The 21,013-nt window shown below is 43.9% G+C and overlaps 1 protein-coding gene across 12 annotated transcripts in view; it reads right to left on the reverse strand.

The window, feature by feature from the left end:
• celf6 (CUGBP Elav-like family member 6) overlaps window positions 1-21,013 on the reverse strand; it is a 116,579-nt gene that overhangs the window by 25,830 nt on the left and 69,736 nt on the right. For 11 of the 12 annotated variants that reach the window (XM_076155713.1, XM_076155711.1, XM_076155712.1 and 8 more), the window contains exon 3: window positions 8,900-8,948. In XM_076155713.1, the coding sequence (XP_076011828.1) occupies window positions 8,900-8,948 (49 nt within the window). Of the gene's footprint in view, window positions 1-7,811; window positions 7,815-8,899; window positions 8,949-21,013 lie in introns of all 12 variants that reach the window. The other variant, XM_076155709.1, reaches the window with a different exon arrangement.

A 21,013-nucleotide genomic window follows, 5' to 3' on the forward strand; every position in this document is an offset into this window, starting at 1 on the left:
TGCTCAGGCATGAAGAATAGTCTTAGCAGCAAGCAATGCAAAATATCTGCAACCTTTAGAAATTACAGAAATAAGGGAGGGGTTTTTTATTTTGTGATGTATGGCCTCTTGACTAAATATTTCTGTTGGACCTGCACTTTAATGAGCTATCTGGCTTCTGGACTTTGTGAACAGGAAAAAATAGGAGGAGGAGGAGGGAGACGCGGAGGAGGAGGAGATGTGAAGAGACAAACAACAATGCTGTCCATTTTACAGTGGTCATTTATGGTGATTAATTCTACACGATAACAAGTCACATAACATTAGGTGTGAATAATTGGAATACATGGTATTTATTCTTAGCCTCTAATTCTTTTCTTGTACTCTGTTCTCACTACAGTTGTCAAGGAATTATTTTACAATAAGAAACTGGAACAAAACTAGTCAAATGTTGGCTGAATCTATTGAAATTTAATATCTGGTTTGATGCACTTCACTGACTACTGGTCAATTTCCCAACCAAAGAAAATGTGTATGTATTCGTTAACTCTGCATACACATAGATTGGTTGTCCGTGGGAGGTTTTTGCAAGATCATATTTAATTGGCTCTAAACTTTAAAGCATACCAGCTAGTGGAATCGTTGGTTTTGCATCAGAAATCTAAGGCATTTAGTCAAATGCAGTCGGTTGACCCAGTAGAGCCAGCGTACGCCGTGCGCCACATGATAAAAGCAACACATGAAACTAAAGCCCATAACGGGCTTGCAGCAAAGCGAAGTGAGCCTGGAAGTCCAGAACTGTTTTATATAACGACATAAAACAGCACCACTACAAGGGAGAGTCATTCCACAGTCCCTCTGGTTATAACGGTTTGTTTGATCAATTTTGATCCATTTTTTTCAAGTTGTTTCACTCACTCGCAGTCAGGAGAAGGGCTACTTTCTGCAGACTGTGCTCACGTTCCCTTGTGATTTACACAGAAATTGACATGGAAGCCCAATTCACCCAAAGGGAACTTTTCCTTTGAAAAAATATTGTGATCCCTGGGTCAGACCTTAGAGTATAAACCATATAAAGTATAAAATATAAAACATCAGAGTTCCTTTCTTAGCTCCAAAGTGGGGCACTGTGGCACTGACACATAGGCTCTACAGCCAAACTTTGGACAGTCATAATGCATTTTTTTTGTAATTAATCTTCTCAGTGCCTTGACATTAGAGAAGGCATTCATCTTCTTTACATCTTTTGCATTATGCATCTCCTATTCCGCGTGTTGTGGAATGAAATGGCTACTAGCAAGAAACCACCGCCAGAACTGATGGAAAGTGGCAGGAAGAGGAAGAAGAGTTTATTGAAAATGACACTGTTGATCTTCAGTGTGAGTCATTTGACTGGTGGGGAGCAGGCAAGGAGCGGGGAGGAGTGGAGGGCGAGAGCATCACCTGGGCCTCGACAGATGTGACGCCTCCTGTACCTGCCAGGCCCCATTAGACGCAGCTGTTCTAAAAATAAAGCACCAGGGCTTCGTTTTTGCAGCGGGGAAATCGGATCCTGTTCCATTCCTGTAAAGTTCAAATGAGACACGTGCCTGCTACCCGCTTGGCCACACAAATGAGCACCTGCATAATCAATAAGGCCACGCTGCCTGATCTCCACTGCTGAAGCTATAGCGGAGGTGTCAGACCTTCATCTGGAAGTGAAAACTACCCCCACTTCATTGCTCCATGTTCCTACAGTTAAGCCTCACGCGTCAGGATTTTTCAAGCCCACCAGATGAGATTGGTAGTATTGCTCATTACTGTTCCTGTGCTCTTGGAGCACTGCGCCTTGAATTGAGAAAGAATCCCAGAGAGCACCATGTGGACACACACCTGGGACTGAGATGTGGGGATGACTGACAACAGAGCAGAGATATAGATGGGCAGGGAACTCAGGAACCGAGGAACTGTCTTGCTGTCAGACCTGAACAGGTGTTACACAGAAATGGGTGTGACCCCTACACATGGTACCAGTTGAGACATGCAAGCAAGGCAGCAGCATGGCATGTAGATATGTGACTTGATCAAGATTGTCCTTCCATCCTTCATATATTCACTGAGGTGTCACTGTTACAACTTAAATGGACAGAGTGCTATTTTACAGCCCCGTGCTGCGTGTTAATGTTTTGGGACAAAAGTCTCATCTTGGTCCTGGCCCGAGGAGATGTAATGGTGGCTTTACAAGGCTAATTAACAAGGCATGAGCGAGGTAATGAACTTTCCAAATGTGCTGGCAAACGCAAAAATAAATTACACCCCAGTGATGGCGTTAAAGGAAGTGTGAGTGTACTTCAGGGCCTTCCTTTGGGAGGTCCACGGTGAGAAAATGAATTTGGAGCTGCTATCTTTTCATTGCCTGACCTTAGAGCGTCTCAGACGGCCCTCTGCATGCCCTGGCCAGAGTATAGATTGCTATTAATTAGTCCACTTTGCACCTGTCTCCAAAGCAGCTCTTATTGGATTTTGCAAGTTCTCTCTCATCTCCTATTGCCACTTGCAGGCCTTAAATTGGCACTTTTATGAATATGAATACATATCTACTACTGCAGGTCCTGCAAAGGAGATGACACCATGACCAAGTCTGCAAAACACAGTTGTGTATTTTCACTAAGAGAGGTGATGACTTCCCTATGGAACTGAGTGAGTATATAGCAGTGTGACTAAACTCATTGAGCCCACTGTTTGACCTCTTTGTACTTATCTCTCATTGAGAGAGGCTCATCTTCTCCCTTAAACTAAGCTGAGCCATACAGTTGGAGAACATATGAGCTCTAGAGCTACTCTGAAGAGACATTTGTAATCAGCCACTTATGTACAACTACATTACTCTGTGTGTGTGTGTTTGGGTCTGTGTGTGTATATTATCACATATTGCGAAGATGTTGCTTTATACCCCGTGCTTTGCAATAAGTAATAACAGTTGCCCAAATGTACTAGTGCTGTTTTGTTCTGGTATCCTATTGTTTATGTCCTGCTTCATTGGATCTTTTTTTGGACATGAATAAATTATTAAAATGTGTGTGTGACTGCATGTGTGTGTGTGCATGTAAATATATAATAAGAAGTTTAGCTCATTTCATGTCCCAGTCAGTGCAGACAGTGACAGACACTTCTTTGTTTCCCTCAAGTGCCTCATCTCCTGACTGAAGGCAGAGATAATTGTGTAGAAAATGGATCCATGTCAGTCTCCAGCCATGTCCACACTGAGGTGGCATGTGGGCAGCCATGTTTTATGAATGCAAATAAAAAAGGAGATCAAAAAAGTTATCAAAACACTACTGACATCTGACAATTGCTTGTCTCAGGAAGCCTTTTCATTCCAGCGCCTGGTATATTAAAAATTAATGGGTTTTTCACAGACGCCATATGCTGTCAAGATTGATGGTTCTCTCTCTGGAATAAAGTGCTACTTGTATTCCAGACTGCAGTATATGCATATACAGTAGATTCTACTTTTCTTTCCTTCTCAGTCTTCTTTTGTCTCGCCATAGCTCTCTGCATCCTTTTTCTTTACACTTCTCTGTCATCCTCCCCCTCTTTCTTAAGGCAAAAAATGAGTTGCCGTAGTCTACTTTTAAAAGTTTCTGCTTTGTTCGCCAATAATGAGGAAAAACATTTTTTTTTTGCTCTTGTGTAGGTGGTAAATATTTCTTTTTTTTCCCTTTAATCACCGTTCTATCACTTTATGGCCCATTGGCAGTAGTCAGGGGAGCTTGGTTGTGGTAACTGTTCAGAAAGCACGGACAGCTGCATTCAATGATAAAAGATCGCTGCAAAGCCGCTGGGTGCATTTCAAATGCAGAGTAATGTTCCAAGCAGTACAACAAAGAAGTTCTGCTACTTACGGACTCATTAGAAAAGCTTGACGCTGCTATGATGCTGCCTGGAAGGCCCGCCGCAAGACATGTGCACAATGTGAGCCTACAAAATGTTGGAAGCAGCTTCTTCATATTAGGTTGGGCTTTGTCTCAGTTATCCTGTCCAATAAAGGCACTCTGGCTGCACAGGGCTTGTCTAGCGTTTGTTTTAAAACTGATCATGAACTGGTCTTTCATATCTCATATATTAAATTTCACCACCACCTTATCTGCATGCTTTTGTGCTCCTGGTTCATATTATATTGCACATCATCCTGCAGAATTAGCGCGCCAAGTCTCAAATGCAAAACAAATAAACTGCATTGAGGATGAAGAACACTCAGAAGAAACTCATTAACATGGACATTATGGATCGATGCAGCAGAGTCTACTGCTAATTGGCATGCTTCCTCATAGAATATAGAAGTATTTGCAATGGTTATATTTTTCTTTCAAGTAAATCCATCTGATGAAGTATTAACATTATTTTGCATACAGATAGGCAGACAGACAGCTGAATGTCTATTTGTCATTCTAGTTAAGCTACTAGTCCTACTTACTTCATATGAAATGCCTCTTTTTAGTGGGTCCCAGACAAATTACTCATTTTAAGATGACCTATAGACCAAAAACTTTCTCAATTCAGACTTGTTGGTAAGAGCCAGAGGGATGTAACCATACAACAGCTGAAGAAAAAATATGAAGTGAAAGCAGATGAAGGCTGGTTAGAGTTGTGTAGCGGGTGAGTGTTGAGAGGGATCAACAGCTCTTCTCATTACCGGCATAGCTCTGGCAATCTTGCTGCACTGGGGTTGCTGAAAAAAACAAGGTATGCGGTAGTGGACTTGAGCTGAAATGGTACCGCTGTGAAAGATGCTATGAAATGTCTAACAGCAATGAGAAAATACATTGTGGCATGTCTTGATTATGCAAAGTGATTTCTCGTACGTTGCGCTGGACACCATGGCAACAGCAAACACTGTCACAAGAGCCTATTTCAATCACATTAGGTAAAAGATACAAACGATACCTCACAGTGTGGATCTCATGGTAACGTAAATCTCCCGAGTTCAAGCCGTAAACACAACACATAAAACACACAGCCAAAGCCAAATCTCCAAAGAGTCTAGGATTTATGCATCACAGAATTCAGAAAACTGGCCTTTCTGCCCAGGTAGGTGCTGATATAGACCCTGCCATCAATGTCTAGAATGTCCAAAAATAGCCAACAAACGCTTGTCTTCAGACAGTGCATGGGATTTCATCTTCTTTGAAAGTAATGCTTGACGTGTCCAAGCATTTTCCGCTGGAGCGCTATCAGCGAACGGATTCTATTGTCCCTTGTCGGTTGGCTTAATAACCACCATCTCTCTGCTTTCATGCCATCATGGTCAAATCTCTTGCTTGTTATTTTTCAAAGCACGACTCTCTGACAGGTGCTGCAGTGCCTTCAGCACCCCCAGTTATCACACTTATGATTAGTCAGTTGATTCAATGTTGATGTACTGTACACTAGTTGTCTGATGTGTACTGGTGGATTATTTAGTATAGTGAGGTGGTAAATGGAATGATCAGATGGGGAAAAAAACTATGAAATTGTCAGTGCATCTGGCACCATACGAGGATACAGGCTTTGAGTTTGTAAATACATTACTCAAACCGCTAGAGCTGTCACTTCTATTTACCCAGGGGATTGGGTGTGGAGCTCTAAACCTTCTGGAATGCATGATCAGAAAACAACATGGAACAATCAAGGAAATGTGTGAGGAAGGAGCCTAGTCCAAATATTTTACTCCAAACTACAGCATTTTACCTCCATTAGAAATATGCCCAATCATAGGACACTGAGAAAGGTTAGTTAAATACCATGTAGCAATGTTTACCCTCGGTATCTTATATCCTACAGTCTCTTGTCTGTCCATGTGTCTGCATGTGTCTCTGCGTGGCTCTCAGCCATGCATACCCACTGCTGTCACGGTTCTTCCTGACTTCTTCAGAGTTTTGCGCAATCATGTCCAGAGGCAGAGAGGGATCTTTTGGGCTTCATTTGCATGTAAAGTGGAGTGTGCTCCTCTGTGGGGGTGAGGTGCCTCCAGACAGCCCCTCCCCTGTGGCCTGCCAGACTGAGCCAGCCAGCAGCCCTCACTCTCCCATACCTGCTGGGGTGGGGCATGACAGCACAGTGTGCAACATCTTAAGGTCCTGTCAATCTCTCCACTGCCAGACTGGGGTCAACCATCTGAAGAGAGACAAGCTGGCAAGGACAAACACGACCCATTCGCATGACCCCCCTCAGCCAGACAGACAAAGAGTATGGACCAGACAGAGACGCTTGGACAAAATATTAAAAACACTCACACAGGGTCGCTGACTATCAAACACAGGGGTCGCACATCTCCTGGCAGCGTATAAATATTCAGTAAAACAAACATACGGGGGGGCGATAAACAAGAATGGGCTAGGAAACTGTGTAGACAAATGCAGTGAGAATGGCACATTGTGAAAAAAGTCAATGTTGATGGAGGCTGGTGCGCATTTCGGGATCGTGTTGAGACCATCTTATCAGAGTTAATAAAAGAAGAGGGTGTTGCTGGCTGACCCATCATCTCTCTCCTCATCAGTGTGGTCTCTAGTCTCAAGGCAGTGGCTAGAGGAGTGGGACCTGGCTCTGAGATTGTGTTTAGATAATGGCCATCTCCAATCATAGATAATCTTGCCCCATCTTTTCTTCACAGACACAGCGGCAGACAAGGTCAGGGGGAAAAAGATTCCTGGCAAGGCGAGGAGGAGATAGGGACGAGGCAGCTCTGAGATGATTTACTGCTGAGATTCACTCAGCTGCCTCCATCACCCTCCGTTAACTTTCTCATCCTGTCATCTCTCCCCCTCTCGCTCTTTTTGTCTTCCATCTTTCACTCACTCTATTCCTCCATGGGCCTTGTACTGAATGGCCACCTCGCTCTCTCTTTCACTCGCTTCACTCGCTTCATCTCTCCCCTTGCAATGAGGCCGAGAGAGGGGGAAAGAGAAAAAAGTCTAATGGAGAGAGAGAGAGCTAGAGAGTCAGAGACGTCCACTTTCCCTCATTTCTGACCCTTTTGGATTAAAGCAAATTGCTTGGACTTCTAGTGGAGATATAGTGGAGTGTCTGTTCTTGAACTGTCTATAGAGCGAGTGAGCAGAAGTCCCATGCCTCGATTGTGTCGTCCTATCTCTGAGTTGAAATCATGGTTTGATAGAATTGGGCAGGAAAAGTGGTGTTAAGCACATCAGATAAATGTGGACTGTGTGGGGAAGAGGTCGCCTGACTCAAGGAACAGAAATAGATTTAAAAGCTGTGAAGCTCTCCTCTAATGCTCTGTTCTTTTTGATAATCCACAAAAATATAAGACATGAGTCATTCTAATATACAGCCAGCGAATTATCTCTGTGATCCACAATGGCAGCCGAGCGGCAAGATTATGCAGCGCCAAGGCCTCCTAGTCATTCTGAGCTCGGGCTTTACTTCTTCTCCTGACACTCCCATATCCCCAGAGAGAGGCTGTCTCTCAGGGACAGCATGAACAAAAGGGGGGCTACTGGAGCCTCCAAGTGGACTAATGGCGCCTAATGCCTGCAGAGACACGTAATCGAGACCCCTTCGCAACTTCCTATGACAGATAATTGCTGATGTCTTGGTAGTGATAAATGTGTCTCCATTCTAGAGGTGCAAATGTCCCGGTTCAGACCTGTATATCAATGTAGCCAATCTAGAGGCCCCACTGGGATTGGTGCACCTGAGTCCACAGCCTTCCAGAGATGAATCCCTTGCCGCTGTCTCTCCTTTAGTCAGCTCTAGCCGGGCTGTCTATTTTCCCTTAACCACAGGCCTTCATAGTAAATCTCATTTCATTGTCAGCCACGACTGTGGTTTACTTCCCTGGCCTGTCTGCTGACTTCCTGTTGCCATTAACGCTCAATATCTCTGTTGGGGCCTGTCTGCGTGGTCTTATTTCATTCGGCACTGTGTCCTATCCTGTCCTCCCCTATAGAAAGTTCATCTGACAGCCCAGTAGAGGTTGTGCCAGCCTAAAGAGCCCTCTGTATTTCATTCACACTGCCCGTTCATCTCTGTTCTGCTGAAAAAGGACTAGTAATTGATATTGGGACCCATCCATCCTCCCCTCTTAAGCCCAGAGCTCCAATTTATCTTGGTGAGAATGCCGATTGGTTCTTGCCCAGGCCTTGTCGGTCAGACTTTGCCTGTTTTTAGATGGCTGTTAATTAAAGCGCCGCCATGAAAAAATAAGATCTACACTGGGGTGTGTGTAGCAATAGAAATGGACCATCTGATTCCCACTTGACCACGTAAATCAGTGAAGTGGCTCAGTCTAATCTGACCTAGGCAAGCTCAATCACCACTCGGAAATACAAGCACAGGACCGACTGTTCCGATCAAATGTAATTCCACCCATGTAAATCTTATACTGACTTAATCTGCATTAACCTTAATGATGTTAGTCACAAATGGCTTTAGAATGATGTAGTCAATCACCATGTCAGTCAGACTAAAGACGGAGGGAAAGAGCTGTGAAAAGGAAGCAGCACAACGCCAAAGCAGAAGTGCATACTCTAACGACAGATGGATAGATGGACAGATAGATAGATAGATGCATAGATAGATAAATGGGTTTTACTGATTTGGGATGGAGTGATGTATATCCTCCTGTCTTTCCCTCTGTTCTCCTACAACCCGCTCTCTCTCTCTCTCACTCTCTCTCTCGCTCTCTCTCTCTCTCTCTCTCTCGTCTTTGAGCCACTCCCACTAACTGTGAACCTGAGACAGCCCCTGTTCTGGCACAGATGGGAAGTCAATAGAAGCATGTGACCTATATTAAGGGCTACTCTACTAACTCCCAGTGTGTCTACAGGGAGAGCTGAATATTAAGGATTGTGTAGACTCATTTGTTGTGTATTTGCCTATTTGTGTGTACGTGTGTGTGTTTAAGTGGGTGTGGAAGGGAGACCAGGAGAAGGTTAATTACCTCCTCGTCCTTCACTGTCGGCTGGCTTCACCTGGATGGGCCGGTTCATCTGTGGCGAGAGAAAGGGGAAGGAAAGAAAAGAGGGAGAAGGAAGAGAGGGGAAATCCCCGGTTAGCATCAAACGACAGGAGCAGCTGCTTATAATACGTGGAAGGTGGTGGGAAGAGTGTGAAAGAACGGCAGCGTTGTTGTTGTCTATTATGTGCTACTCCATGAGCCAAACACAAAAATCAAACAGTGATGATGCAGTAAAAGAGATAAATGTGCGCTGTGCTCCATGCCTGAGTGTTTAATTAATCTGGGGCATTGCCTCTAGAGATACCTGAATTCCCCTCACAGTTCAGCAGAATTAGCACTTTTCAATGACGGAGCCACACTGGGTGTCAGATGGCACTTGGAGATTAATGCCATTACATCAGCCACTCCCAGCCCCACAGGGAGAGGTCCTCTCTGGCTGCCCCTTGCTTTTCCTGTCCCCTCCTGGCTCCAGACTCCCAGTCACCGGCTATATCCTGTTCATCCCTGACCCTCCTCAATCCCTCTTTATCTGCCTCCCGACTTGCCATCCCTCAGCGTTTCTCGCTTCGGCTTCGGCTCGGCTCCCCACCCCTGGCCTAAAAAAAACGATGACCAATATGCCACTGGGGCTGGTCGGCCGACCCCGCCCTGCCCCAGCCTCCACTTCTTCCTTGCAGCTATCAAAAGACACAGAGAGGCGTAACTGTGAAACAGCTTGTGAAAGGTTAACAGTCGGGAATCGATAAATAACCTTTGAAGATCCATTTCATCGTGAGGTGAAAGTGAAACATTGCCAAGCGATCATAAAAACCCTTTTTAAAAATGGCCTGCTGTGAATAAAACTCCCTTGGTTCCTCTTTGCTACACTGTCTATAGTTTAATGTTATAAAACCACTCGATCTTATGCTTTCTGTCTTCCTTTTTTTCATGTTCAGGAATAATATCCACTTCTTTGAAAATGGTCGTTGTCAGGCTGCCCTCAAAGACCTTTGCTTATTGATGCTACCCACGTATGTCACATTTGGCGTTTTGGTTTTCTGGTTTCTGTCAGCAGTGACTTCATCTTTCTAACTAGGCCACGCAGACAGGACCAACATGTGAGTGTCAGTGGATGGCACAGGGCACTGCCTACTCAGATCAGTCAGCCAGGGCAGCGCAGTGGGTGTCGGACCCTCAGGCAATGCAGTGCTTGACAGCAGTTGACATGAAGCCGGACCCTGACCAAATATAAGCATAAGACCGGTGGATACGTAGGGACAAGCGTACACACAGTGACACCCTCGGGATGTAATGTACTTTGCTGCCATGCAATATGCTTTGACACCAAAGGAAAGCTTAGGGACATGACGGACGCCTCACAAAGACACAACCATACAAACCCCCCAGCGATACTGAAGCAGCAACGTAAATGTTTAGCATAATCTCTTTCCAAGGTAGACATTTCTCAAAGCTTGTTGAGTCACCAAAGCAACAACAGCAATATATACTGTACTTCTCTCACATATGGAATGTTTCAGGAATTTTACATATGAGCCAAACACCAAAAGCAAAGTTGTAAGATACTGAACACCACTGAATGTGATCCACTCTGTCCCAACTTCTTCCAAAGACCTGACTCCAATATAATTTAAAGTAATAAAACTAAAAGTCTAATTGTCTTTGACAGTTATTGGAACTGAATCATATTTAAAGATGTCTACAAGATGACAGCAATGACTCATATTTCTTTTGAAAGTGAAAATTAAAATGAAGAGACTAGAAAGTTATTGCTGCTGCGGGGCGGTTGGCTCAGAGAATGGTTGGGAGTTTGCTGCCTCACTTTGGCTTTGAGTCTCTACAGCTTCATGTGGGACTACCTTCATGATCTGTGTGCTAAAGTGACCTACCATCATCATCATCATCATCATCATCATTATCATCATTATCATTGTAAGGCCTAAAACATCATCTGTTTCTGGCTGTGTAACCACCACCAATATTGCACTCAATGTGTGTGTGTGTGTGTACTGTATGTCTGTCTAAGTGCCGGAAGACTAAAGTACTGATGTGTGTGAGCAGTTTCCGTTGAGAGTTACGGTAAGTTGGAGCATTGTCAGCAAGATTGACTAGTTTAATGTGTGTGTACTTATTGTGTTTGTGTGCTGGTGTGTCTTAACAGAAGTTGATGTTGGGTGGAGAATTTGTCTCACATAAGAGGGTTAGACTGGCCTGGAGTCACTGTCTGGTGATCGCTCAGTTGCCACGTGCTAAACACAGTGATTGGTCAGAAGGATTCTTTAGTAGCCCCTGAGTCACTGCTGCAACTAGAGTCATTAGACAACCCAAAATACACTTGGGGTTGCTATGCAACCAAGCGGAGGAGGCCAGCAGGCAGGAAAGGCAAGCTGGTCGCCGGTCTGTGGGCTGTTAGCCAACCAATTGGCACTCCTTTCTTTCTCTTCCTCCCTTTTTTCTTTACTTGGTCCAAGGAGGTCATAGTGAGAGGGGAGGAAAAAAAAGATTTCTCAACTCCCACCTTCTGCCATGTCCCACTTTCATGTCCCCTTTTACTGACTGTGACAATGAGTTTTCAGAGCGAGTCTCCTCTTCTGCTCCAGCTTCTTGCCAAACTATAGAGTTCAGTTTGATGCCAAACGACGGCGCCCATGCGGTTAAAGATGTTTGCCTTTCCGTGTTTGCACCTACATGCAAACACAGGACATTTCTAGTTGTAGAACACATGCTTAGTGCACAGACGTCTCTGTGAACTAAGTTCACTTCACTTTTTTTTTATCCCTCATCTCCGTCACACACACACACACACACATAGACACAAAAAGTCTTGGGGCTCAATAACAGCAGGTGGCTTAGGTGACATTTTAATCCCTTATTACTGAGTGCAGGATTAGCCAACAGATCAAGGCAGAGTTAATTATATGAATTCATCAGAGACTGGGCGAAGAGGCAGCCTGCTCTCCCCTTGGGCCAGGACCCACCCCCAACCCCGATACCCACTCTCTTCACACACAAATACACACACGCGCACACACTGAAGATGACGACAAGTTAAGTTCTGCCCGTAAAGATCGCTGGCTCCTCGCAAACGTGGCTAAGGCATACAATATGGTGGAGCCTCCAGAGACGCTGGAGAACAAATGACATCTACTCGCCTCCCACTGGGCCCTGCAAAATGAACTGCATATACATTGGAGGGAGGAAGAATACCGGCTTTTTCATCGTGCAGACGTGTGGCTGCCGGAGCTGAAAGGAGTTCAACACCCCCTCGTCTTGCTTTATCTTTGTCTCTCACTGCCCCTTTGGCCTCCAAAACCAATATGCTTCCCACCACAGCTCCTTAATGGGTTGATCAATGCTGACAAATAGGCAGCTCATGCTGTCTTGCCTGGGAACTCACAGCTCTGTGCCTCTGTGCTGCTGCACTCACTCTCTTCCTCCCCATCTCTCCCTTTCTCTTTCCCTCACTCACTTTTTCCCTCTCCACATTTCCTTCATGCTCTATTTCCTTTATTTCTATACATTCTTTTTTCTTCTCTTTTTAATCTCCAGGGGCAAATCTATATTTTTCATTCTGTTATGATGAATAAAAGTCAGCTGAAGTCACGGAGGGGTGGAAAGGCAACAGTGTGGAAGAGAGGAACTTGCTTACATTTTCCAGTAAAGGCTTGTGTGTGTGTGTGAGATGCCCGTGCGTATTTGTGTGTGCGTGCATTCGAGTCCATCTGTCTTTAGCTACCGTGTCTGATTGATAACTGTGCACTGGAGAGGGAGAGACAAGGACACTGCTGGCCTTTGACCATGTTTGATCGCGCTTTGTGAATGCCACTGCCCACAGAGAGAAAAATATTCCCTCAGTGCCACGGCAACAACGTGACCACTCCCACTTCCTCCTTAGGTGTAGTATACACAATGTTAAGTAACTAGGGGAGATAAGTATTTTTCGGCATGTTGTATTTTGCATAGATAAGCCTTCGTATTAGAAAGCACTTATTTCTAATTAAATGTTAGTTACCAATCCAAAACAAGGCAGGGAGGTGAAGGTGAAAAGGTGATGACCCAACTAACTTAGTCACTAAGTTACATTCGTTTTTAGGAACATATAAATGTCTCTACTTCCCTATTCAGGATGTTGAGCGATAAATCAGTGCTATAATTGTTGTTGGTGCATTATGTCAGCTAAGTCATGTCAAGGATATTTCTTTCATGTCTTTCATTCTCTAACGGCACAATGGCATCAACCAGTGTAAACACGTGCATCCATGTGCACATGAGGAGAGAAAACATATACAAGTGCACCTGTTCAGCTTTTTTTCCCGTTAGTGTCACCAGTGTCCACGCTTGAGAGTCGTTTAGTTGCGTCGGGTGGAGTGGAATATAAATAGGAGGTGGCGGTGATGAATCATTATCTTCTTAACCAGTCAGATTATTCAAATGAACTTTTAACAGCTGTGCCAATGAAAATGGCACATAACGAAATTGGCTCAGCGAATGGAGAGGAGAGGCCAGACGAGACTCTCTGAGTAGGAAAATGGTATTTGTGTCTGGGAGGAGTGGAGTGGCAGAGGCTCGAAATGTATGGGCCCACAGATGTGCCGCAAAAAATCACCAGGGAAACCTTAAACTCTGTAGTACATGAACATAACAAATAGAAATGAGTAAAAAGTGGTACCTCTACTTAACGTGTGAATCTGTGAGTCTGTTACAGAATATTAATAGTTAAGCGTTTGAAGAGAATGAACTGGAGAATTTATATTTATTTTGATACTATAAAATGCTATACAATTATCAGAATAAAAATAGACAGAGAGATAATAATGACAGCATTATAAAAAGGAATAGTGGGCGAACAAAGAGGAGAGGTATTACGTTATCAGAGGGAGAGAGGGAGAGGGAGGGTCGTGAGTAGTCACAGTAGATGACAGCAGAGCCTTATAAAAATAATGTTGATGCAGTAGTAACAGAATCATATTTAATGACACGAGTGATGGCTGAAGACGTTATTCAGTACAGCGATGACAAAAACATTACAGAGAACGCTGCAGCTGTCAGAAGCAGTCTGACTCCTCTACTCGCTTCTGCTCCAAAGTTACAACTTCTCCGCAACGAGATGGATTTATCCTCAAAATGACAACTTTTAGTCAGAATGGTGCACATTCCTCACAATATAATTGCTTTATTATGACTTTACCCTGATTACATTATGATCTTTTGTTCCGAGAAATTACGCCTCGATTCTTGTACGACTTCACGGTTCACCAAAATAACATAATGGTACATTATTGTAACACAACCGCTTCATTTCTTGAAGCACTTCAGTTAACAACAGCAGAACATTGTAGTAAATGGAGTTATCATCTCCATCAAACATGTTCTGGGAAAGATCATAAATTTGTTATATTCTTCAAAACACTGTTATTCATTCATTCATTGGTTGGGGAGCATTGGTGTGAATGTGCAGGGAGTTGTGTTGATGTTCTGCGTGTGTTTCTAAAGAAAACCCAGGATTGTAACTTTCCTACATTCCTGATGATTTGGAAAGCACAAACTTAGATGCTGTGTATAATAGTGACCAATATCAACCACCAACTGTGTAGGGAACGTCCTAACGTGTTCTGCCACACAAAGAGATGGTGCTCTAGTTGATGTGTATTTGAGCAATCTTTCACCTAAAACTAAATAAATGAATTAATTATGAATTGAATAAATAAACAATTGACCTTACACCTCGATTACACGGAACTCACACTTCAATGCTCCTTCCATCTTGTTCCAAATGTGGCGCACAGGGCATGAAAATACCAAATAGCAGTTTAATTGTTGCTGTATTGCTCACAAAAGCCGTGCAGCTCTTTCATAATGCTCGGATGGGATCGCTACAAAAGTTTGGAAATGTGCCCTTTTCTAATCAAAACGACACAGAAAGGATAGAAAAAATATTTGTGTGTTATGTTGCGAGGCGCTAATTGGACATGGATATCTTGAAGCTGCGATCTGGGAACATTTATATTCTTGGGACATGGTGAAATGTTACAAACAAATGAATGTAAAAGTTGTTTTAAAAGTGTCTTCATCCTCGCATTCATGGCATTCATCCGGCTCCCTTTCATTTCATCTCTCACATCTCACCCCGGCGCTTTATTTTTCAAGCCATCAGGTGCGGCGTTTTTGATAAGCCATCCGTTATTTGAAGCCCCTCATTATCTTTCCTGTGTTTCCTCCCATCAGTAAATTCATTGGAGCTGTTGATGCCATTTATAGCCTTTTAAGCTCAATTAAAGGGGTTTAATGCAGACTGACTCTTCCTAAAGGGACATCAAAGGGAGAAAGTAAAAGCTGACACAAAGGTTCCTTATTCCATCAGCAGATATGCAACGGCACCCAGGCTCAAGCTCTGATTGTTATGGTGTTAGAACAGGGTCATTGCAAGCTTGAACTCGCAAATAGTGATCGTTAAATGAAGAAAAGTTCCTTGACAAAATAGACGGATTGACTTGGTCCTAAGTGCATTCAGGTTCTATTCCATTGAAGGATTAAATTCTATAAAATGTGTCTTTTAAATGTTATCTCATCCTAGGCCCGTTTTAGTGGCGAGCAAGCTCACCAACGTTGCACAGCCTGCACTGTATCAGTCCAAATGACTATTTCCATCACCCATCGCTCACACGTCACGACAGTCTGCCCCTCATTTCTGCACGGAAAGAGAAACAGGGCCAACACGGCGGGAATTGGTGCGCGAGTTCACAGCGGCCTCCCTGTGAGGCCGGCGAGTCAGGAGAGGTTGGGTCCGCTGCCATGTGTGTGTGTATGTGTGTGTGTGTGTTACAGGAGATGGGTTAGAGCCGGAGCGAAGCGATCACACACTGCCTGTCTCCCTCGGAAACACATGAAGGAGGGCTGTGTCTGCCTCACCGTGAAGAAGAGGGAGAAGGGGGCTCTGACAGCTCAGCTGGAGGGGGGGTGGGGGTGTGGTGGGGGGGGGCAGCCGTGGAACGCGGCCTATTTTTAGCTCCGAGTCTGGCTTCCTATTTAAAGATCAGGTACTCCGGGTGGGGTTGGGAGGGCGAGAGAGAGGGTAAGAAACCGTAGAGAATGTAACCATCGTACTTCTTTGTGTGATGCCGCAGTGTCATACCGGTGCCGGTCTCTGTATTCACTTTTGTCTTTGTAATCTCTATCCTGTTCTCCATAATTACCTGGCAACCGATCCCCATCGAGCCCGCAGAGGAGGGTTTGGGCTTTTAACTCATCTCTATGAATCTGGTATTGGCTCTTTGTTCTTCTGAGGGGCCTGGCTGAACATCCTATCTAATCTGCCCACCTTACTTGGCCCGATCCAGCCCATTCTGATCTCGGACACCACGGCGCGGCCTGCATCCATAATAGCCCTGCTCCCTCTCTCTCTCTCCCTCTCTCTCTCTCTCTCTCTCTTTTTACTCCATGTATACCCGGGCCGGTCTCCTCTTGAGGTGGGACGGAGGCAGACAGAGATAGAACATGGATGAGCAATCTAGCCATCATGCCATCCTCTGCTCCATAAAGCCTCTGTTCTTCCTCTGACTGTAGATGGATTGCTGTGTAGATCAGAGCAACCAATGGCCAGCACACTATATTACATTTATTGCCCCCTTTTTTTTTTCCTCCCCACCTCCCTCCCTGCTCCTCCTGTGGATAAGAGCGAGGAGGGTGTGGGGTGGGGTGGGGCGGAAAGAAGGACAGGAGAGATGGGGTAGAGGTGCATTGGGAGGGGGAGGGATGGTGACAATTCGACACAGTGAGACAAGACTAACAAATTAGTCAAAGTGACAGGGAGTTTTATGAGGTCTGCTCTTGTGAGGCGACTGCTGCTATCTACACTCTCTCTCTCGCTCTCTCTCTCTTTCTTTCTCTCTCTCTGGGCCTCAGGGACACCATACCGGGGCCACGTGTATGTCTGTGTGTGTGTGTGTGTGTGTGGTACATACAGTGTCTGTGCTTTTGCAAAGGAGGAGAGGCAGGAATAAGGGAGGAGGAAGATTAGAAAAAGGAGAAATCATTTAAAGAAAGGTTTTTTGATGTAAAATCCCCTGTGATGTTTGCCATCTTTGTTGACAAGATACAGATGGGTGATGAGAATGGATTATTAACTTTTTATTGTAACCCACAAGTACCTGTGTGGCTCCAGTGTCTCTATAAAAAGAATATTCAGTCTGAGTTCTGCAGCCAATGGAGAGTTTCAATGGAAGTCCAAACTGTTTCTGGGGAAGTGAAGCAATTGTGTCCATGAGAGTGTGTATGTGTGGAATGTCACACAGTGTGTGAAAACAAAACAACACAGAAGTTGTTAGAAGCACTTAGCTTGTTGGAAAAAAACTAAAAAGCTTCTGATCTACAGAAAAAACACAAACACAAAGAGACAAAAGAGGAAGATAAACGAAACACATTTCGAACTTGGTTCTCTTCAAACGGGTCAGATTTTAAAAGGATCTTTATTGCATTTTCACTCTGTGTTTTGGCCACTGAGAGACTAAAAACAATAGCGGTTATGGTTAAATCTTTTCTCTTTGCTGCTTTTTTCATTTGTAAGTGACATTTACAGCCAACATCTGCTGAGAAATGGAACGAAAACAGTGTGTGTTGTCTTTGCTCTGTGGCTTTCTGTCACTTCCTTCCCTGCATGATCACATTCAGTAATTTGTGCGTTTCTGTTTTTTCGGACAATCGTTTGATCGTAACTGCTACCTGTTAACCAGGAAAAACAGTAATTCCTGGACTGCTGGTCCGAGACGGCAAAACCAAATCAATGTCTTACGCCCACAAAGTCATTTAACAGCATAAACATAAACACAGATCAATGGAATGCCAGATTATGATTGGCTATATCTGCATTCAAACCCGACAATCAAGCCGATCGATGGTTCAGTAGAGATGAATGAGAGAAGAAAGTTGACCTTTCTACTACACAGAACCCAACTCAGGGAAAAGTGATATAAAAAAAGCCAGTAAAAGCATTTTCAAATTTAGCTGGATTGGCGTGGGCACACACACACAAAAACCCAACCTCCATCCCCTCCATAACCTCCATCCCCTCCTCACAAACAAAAAGCCTGAGCAAGAATCACAACAATAACCCGGAGCTTCCCCCGGAGCATCTATCACTCCACAAGGCCACCATACAAATGTTTCTGAGCCGGCCGGGAGAAAACAGCTAAAGTGGCTCACAGCATAAAGAGGAGTGGGAGAATAACAATAAGTGGAAAGTAATGACACACCGTGCATCAGTCGGATTTATGACTGTGTATCCTCCTCCGTTCCTCTCTCTTATATATACACCTGGTGATATGTCTCCATGCCAGAACATACATACACACACACACACACACACACACACATACACACACACACACACACACACACACACACAAACACACACACATACATTCACACCACAATGCTGACGAAGACAGTCAGCAGCAATCACAATGCACATAGAGCGGGAGAGAAGGCGAGTATGAGTGTGTTATGGGGAGCGTAATGGAAATGGAACGATGTGAAAGTGTTATTGATTACTGAGGGGTCTTGAGATATTTCCCCAGTTGGGACCTTTGTGATGCTTTGCCTCTCTTTTGTTTTGTATTAGCTGATTGGACAACAGTTTACTTTTAGTCTGAGAAGTAACAAAGAAAATCTGTTTTTCTATCCAGCTCACAGGTTTTGAGGTCATTTAGGAATTGGACCTCTCTTTCTGTTTCCTCCTTTATTTATGACATATCCTCTCTAAATACAGGCTGATATGTGTGAAGGCTGTTGTTGCTGACAGAAATCTTTGAGCAGAGAGGTCGAATGTCATCGTACGGAGGCAGGAATCTCCGATAAATGTAAAGCTGATTGCTGCATAATCGATGTCAAGAGTCAGAGATGTTGCAGAGGAAGTTGGATTTGTGTCTGATATTCTGGCATCGGACAAATATTTGGATAAAGGATGCAAACTGAAATCTCACCAACAACTCTTTAATGCGGATGAGTTGTGAGTAATTACAGTTGATTTCAATTATTTCAAGTATTTCAAGTAATCATTTTAAAGATGTTGGTCTTTGTAGTTGTTTTGTTAAGTAATAAGCTGATGTCTAAATATACAGTCAATTGTGAAGCTGATTTGTTTTATCCTTTTGGGAGGAGATGTGAATTCTCTGATGTTCCAAGAGATTAACATAATTGGCAGTGCCGCGTTGTTTCTGTGAAATGTGGATGCCGAATTTTGGGCATATGAAAAGTGTCAGCGTCGGTAATGGAAGACTAAACTGAGATGGCGATTAGCGCACGTACACGGAGAAGAGACGGAGAGATGAAAGGACGCGGGTATGAGTCCGGTCAGAGAGGCGAACCAGTGGAAGAGGAGGTGGAGGAGAGAATGTATGCGGTGAGAGTAGATTATATGACCTGCCTGGAAAGTCTGCGGGGGCTGAATAGAGGGCGAATTAAGGGTGATTGAATCAGATTTTAGAATGGAAAGGAGGGAGAGAAAAAGTGTGTGTGTGTGTGTTTCGGTGTGGCTGCAACGGGAGGTGGTATCTCATTTTATGGCGTTAACACCAGTTAGCACCCGTTAAAGAACCTGCCATTCTATAGTCCTCTGAGCTTTGCAGGGTTATTATATATATTAACACTAATTTTCACCTTCGTTATGTTTGATTTTGTATTTGTTGTTTTTATGCAGTTCACTGATTTTGCCTCGGTAGGATGAAGTACAAAACAAGAGCATCATCACAACTAACATGTAAATGCAGCATTAAGTATTGATTTTTACAGGTCTTCGATGAAACCTCCTGCCATAGTTAATCACACACACACACACATACACTCACACAGATTCACATAAGATGCTCATCAAACAGACACCATCATGTTTAAATAATAATGGAATGGAGGATATATTGTTGCAATCAGCAGAAGGGAGAATTGTCCTGCGCACATGCAGATAACTGAGCACATTTGCATAGTTGCTCATATGGAAACAAAAACATACACAGTCATGCACATACAGACACATGCCAGCAAGCACAAAGATTCACACCAAGATGTCTTCAGACACATGCTAGTGCACACACACACACACACACACACACACACACACACACACTCACACACTTGTACACACACAAGCACATCGCCCTGCAAGTGCGTTCCAAGATGCCGTTAGCGCAGAGGGCTGTTTGCGCAAATGATCACATCAATCGAAGTGATAGATAAAAGACTGGGAGCAATTGATAAAATGCCACAATTATTTGGAAGATGAATGGCTGAATTTGCTTTTGAAATTGGACTGGATCTCAGTGCAATGGAACAGAACTCATCATCATCAATGAGCCTGCTGTTAGATTGCTTTCTGTCACAACCCAATATCTGCCTGGACAATTGGATCCATCTGCTAAATGGGATCAAATAGACCTACTCACAGAACATCAGGGGTGATGTATAGTGACCATGTGTAAAACATATTACATTCTAAAATCACAATTCATCATTGTGTACATTGTGTTTTGGTTCCAGCTTGGCTATGAGCGTCGTCAACAGAGGTGATGAGTGATACATTAAGTGTGAAATGAAGGGAAATAACAACAACAGCAACAGCAGCAGCAATGTATGGAGCAGAAATACAATGCTTACACATGCCAAACACAGCCATCACTCCATGTAATATGTGTGTGATGATTCTGAAGACAAAGTATAGCCCGAGTGTGTAGCTGTTAGTGTGTTTCAGTCGCAGCTCGGAGAGGAATCCTTCCCTCACACCGAACAACAGCCTGGCTCCAGGGTTTTTCCCCTTTTATTTTTATTATTACTTAAAAGAATATTTGCAAAGTTGCAACTTATATAACTGGTGCCGTCGTATCACATAATTTATTTAAGCTTATAAATCCTTTGGCTTTTGCAGTTATATGCCTCATAATGATGCATTGGTTAACACAGACCGAATATTTGAGCCGCATAAAAATGGTAATAGATTAAACCAAGGGAGTGCATAGAGCTGTGGCCTGTGTGTGTATTTGTGTGTGTGACTGCGAGGGTGCTATCAGTAAAGAAGTATTACTGCAGCTTACACAGGCCTTAGAATACAGAGGG

The sequence above is a fragment of the Genypterus blacodes genome, unplaced genomic scaffold (genome assembly GCF_046128005.1).
Source record: "Genypterus blacodes isolate CSIRO-AG114 ecotype Tasmania unplaced genomic scaffold, CSIRO-AGI_Gbla_v1 ptg000067l_1, whole genome shotgun sequence".
In the NCBI taxonomy this organism is placed as follows: Eukaryota; Metazoa; Chordata; class Actinopteri; order Ophidiiformes; family Ophidiidae; genus Genypterus; species Genypterus blacodes.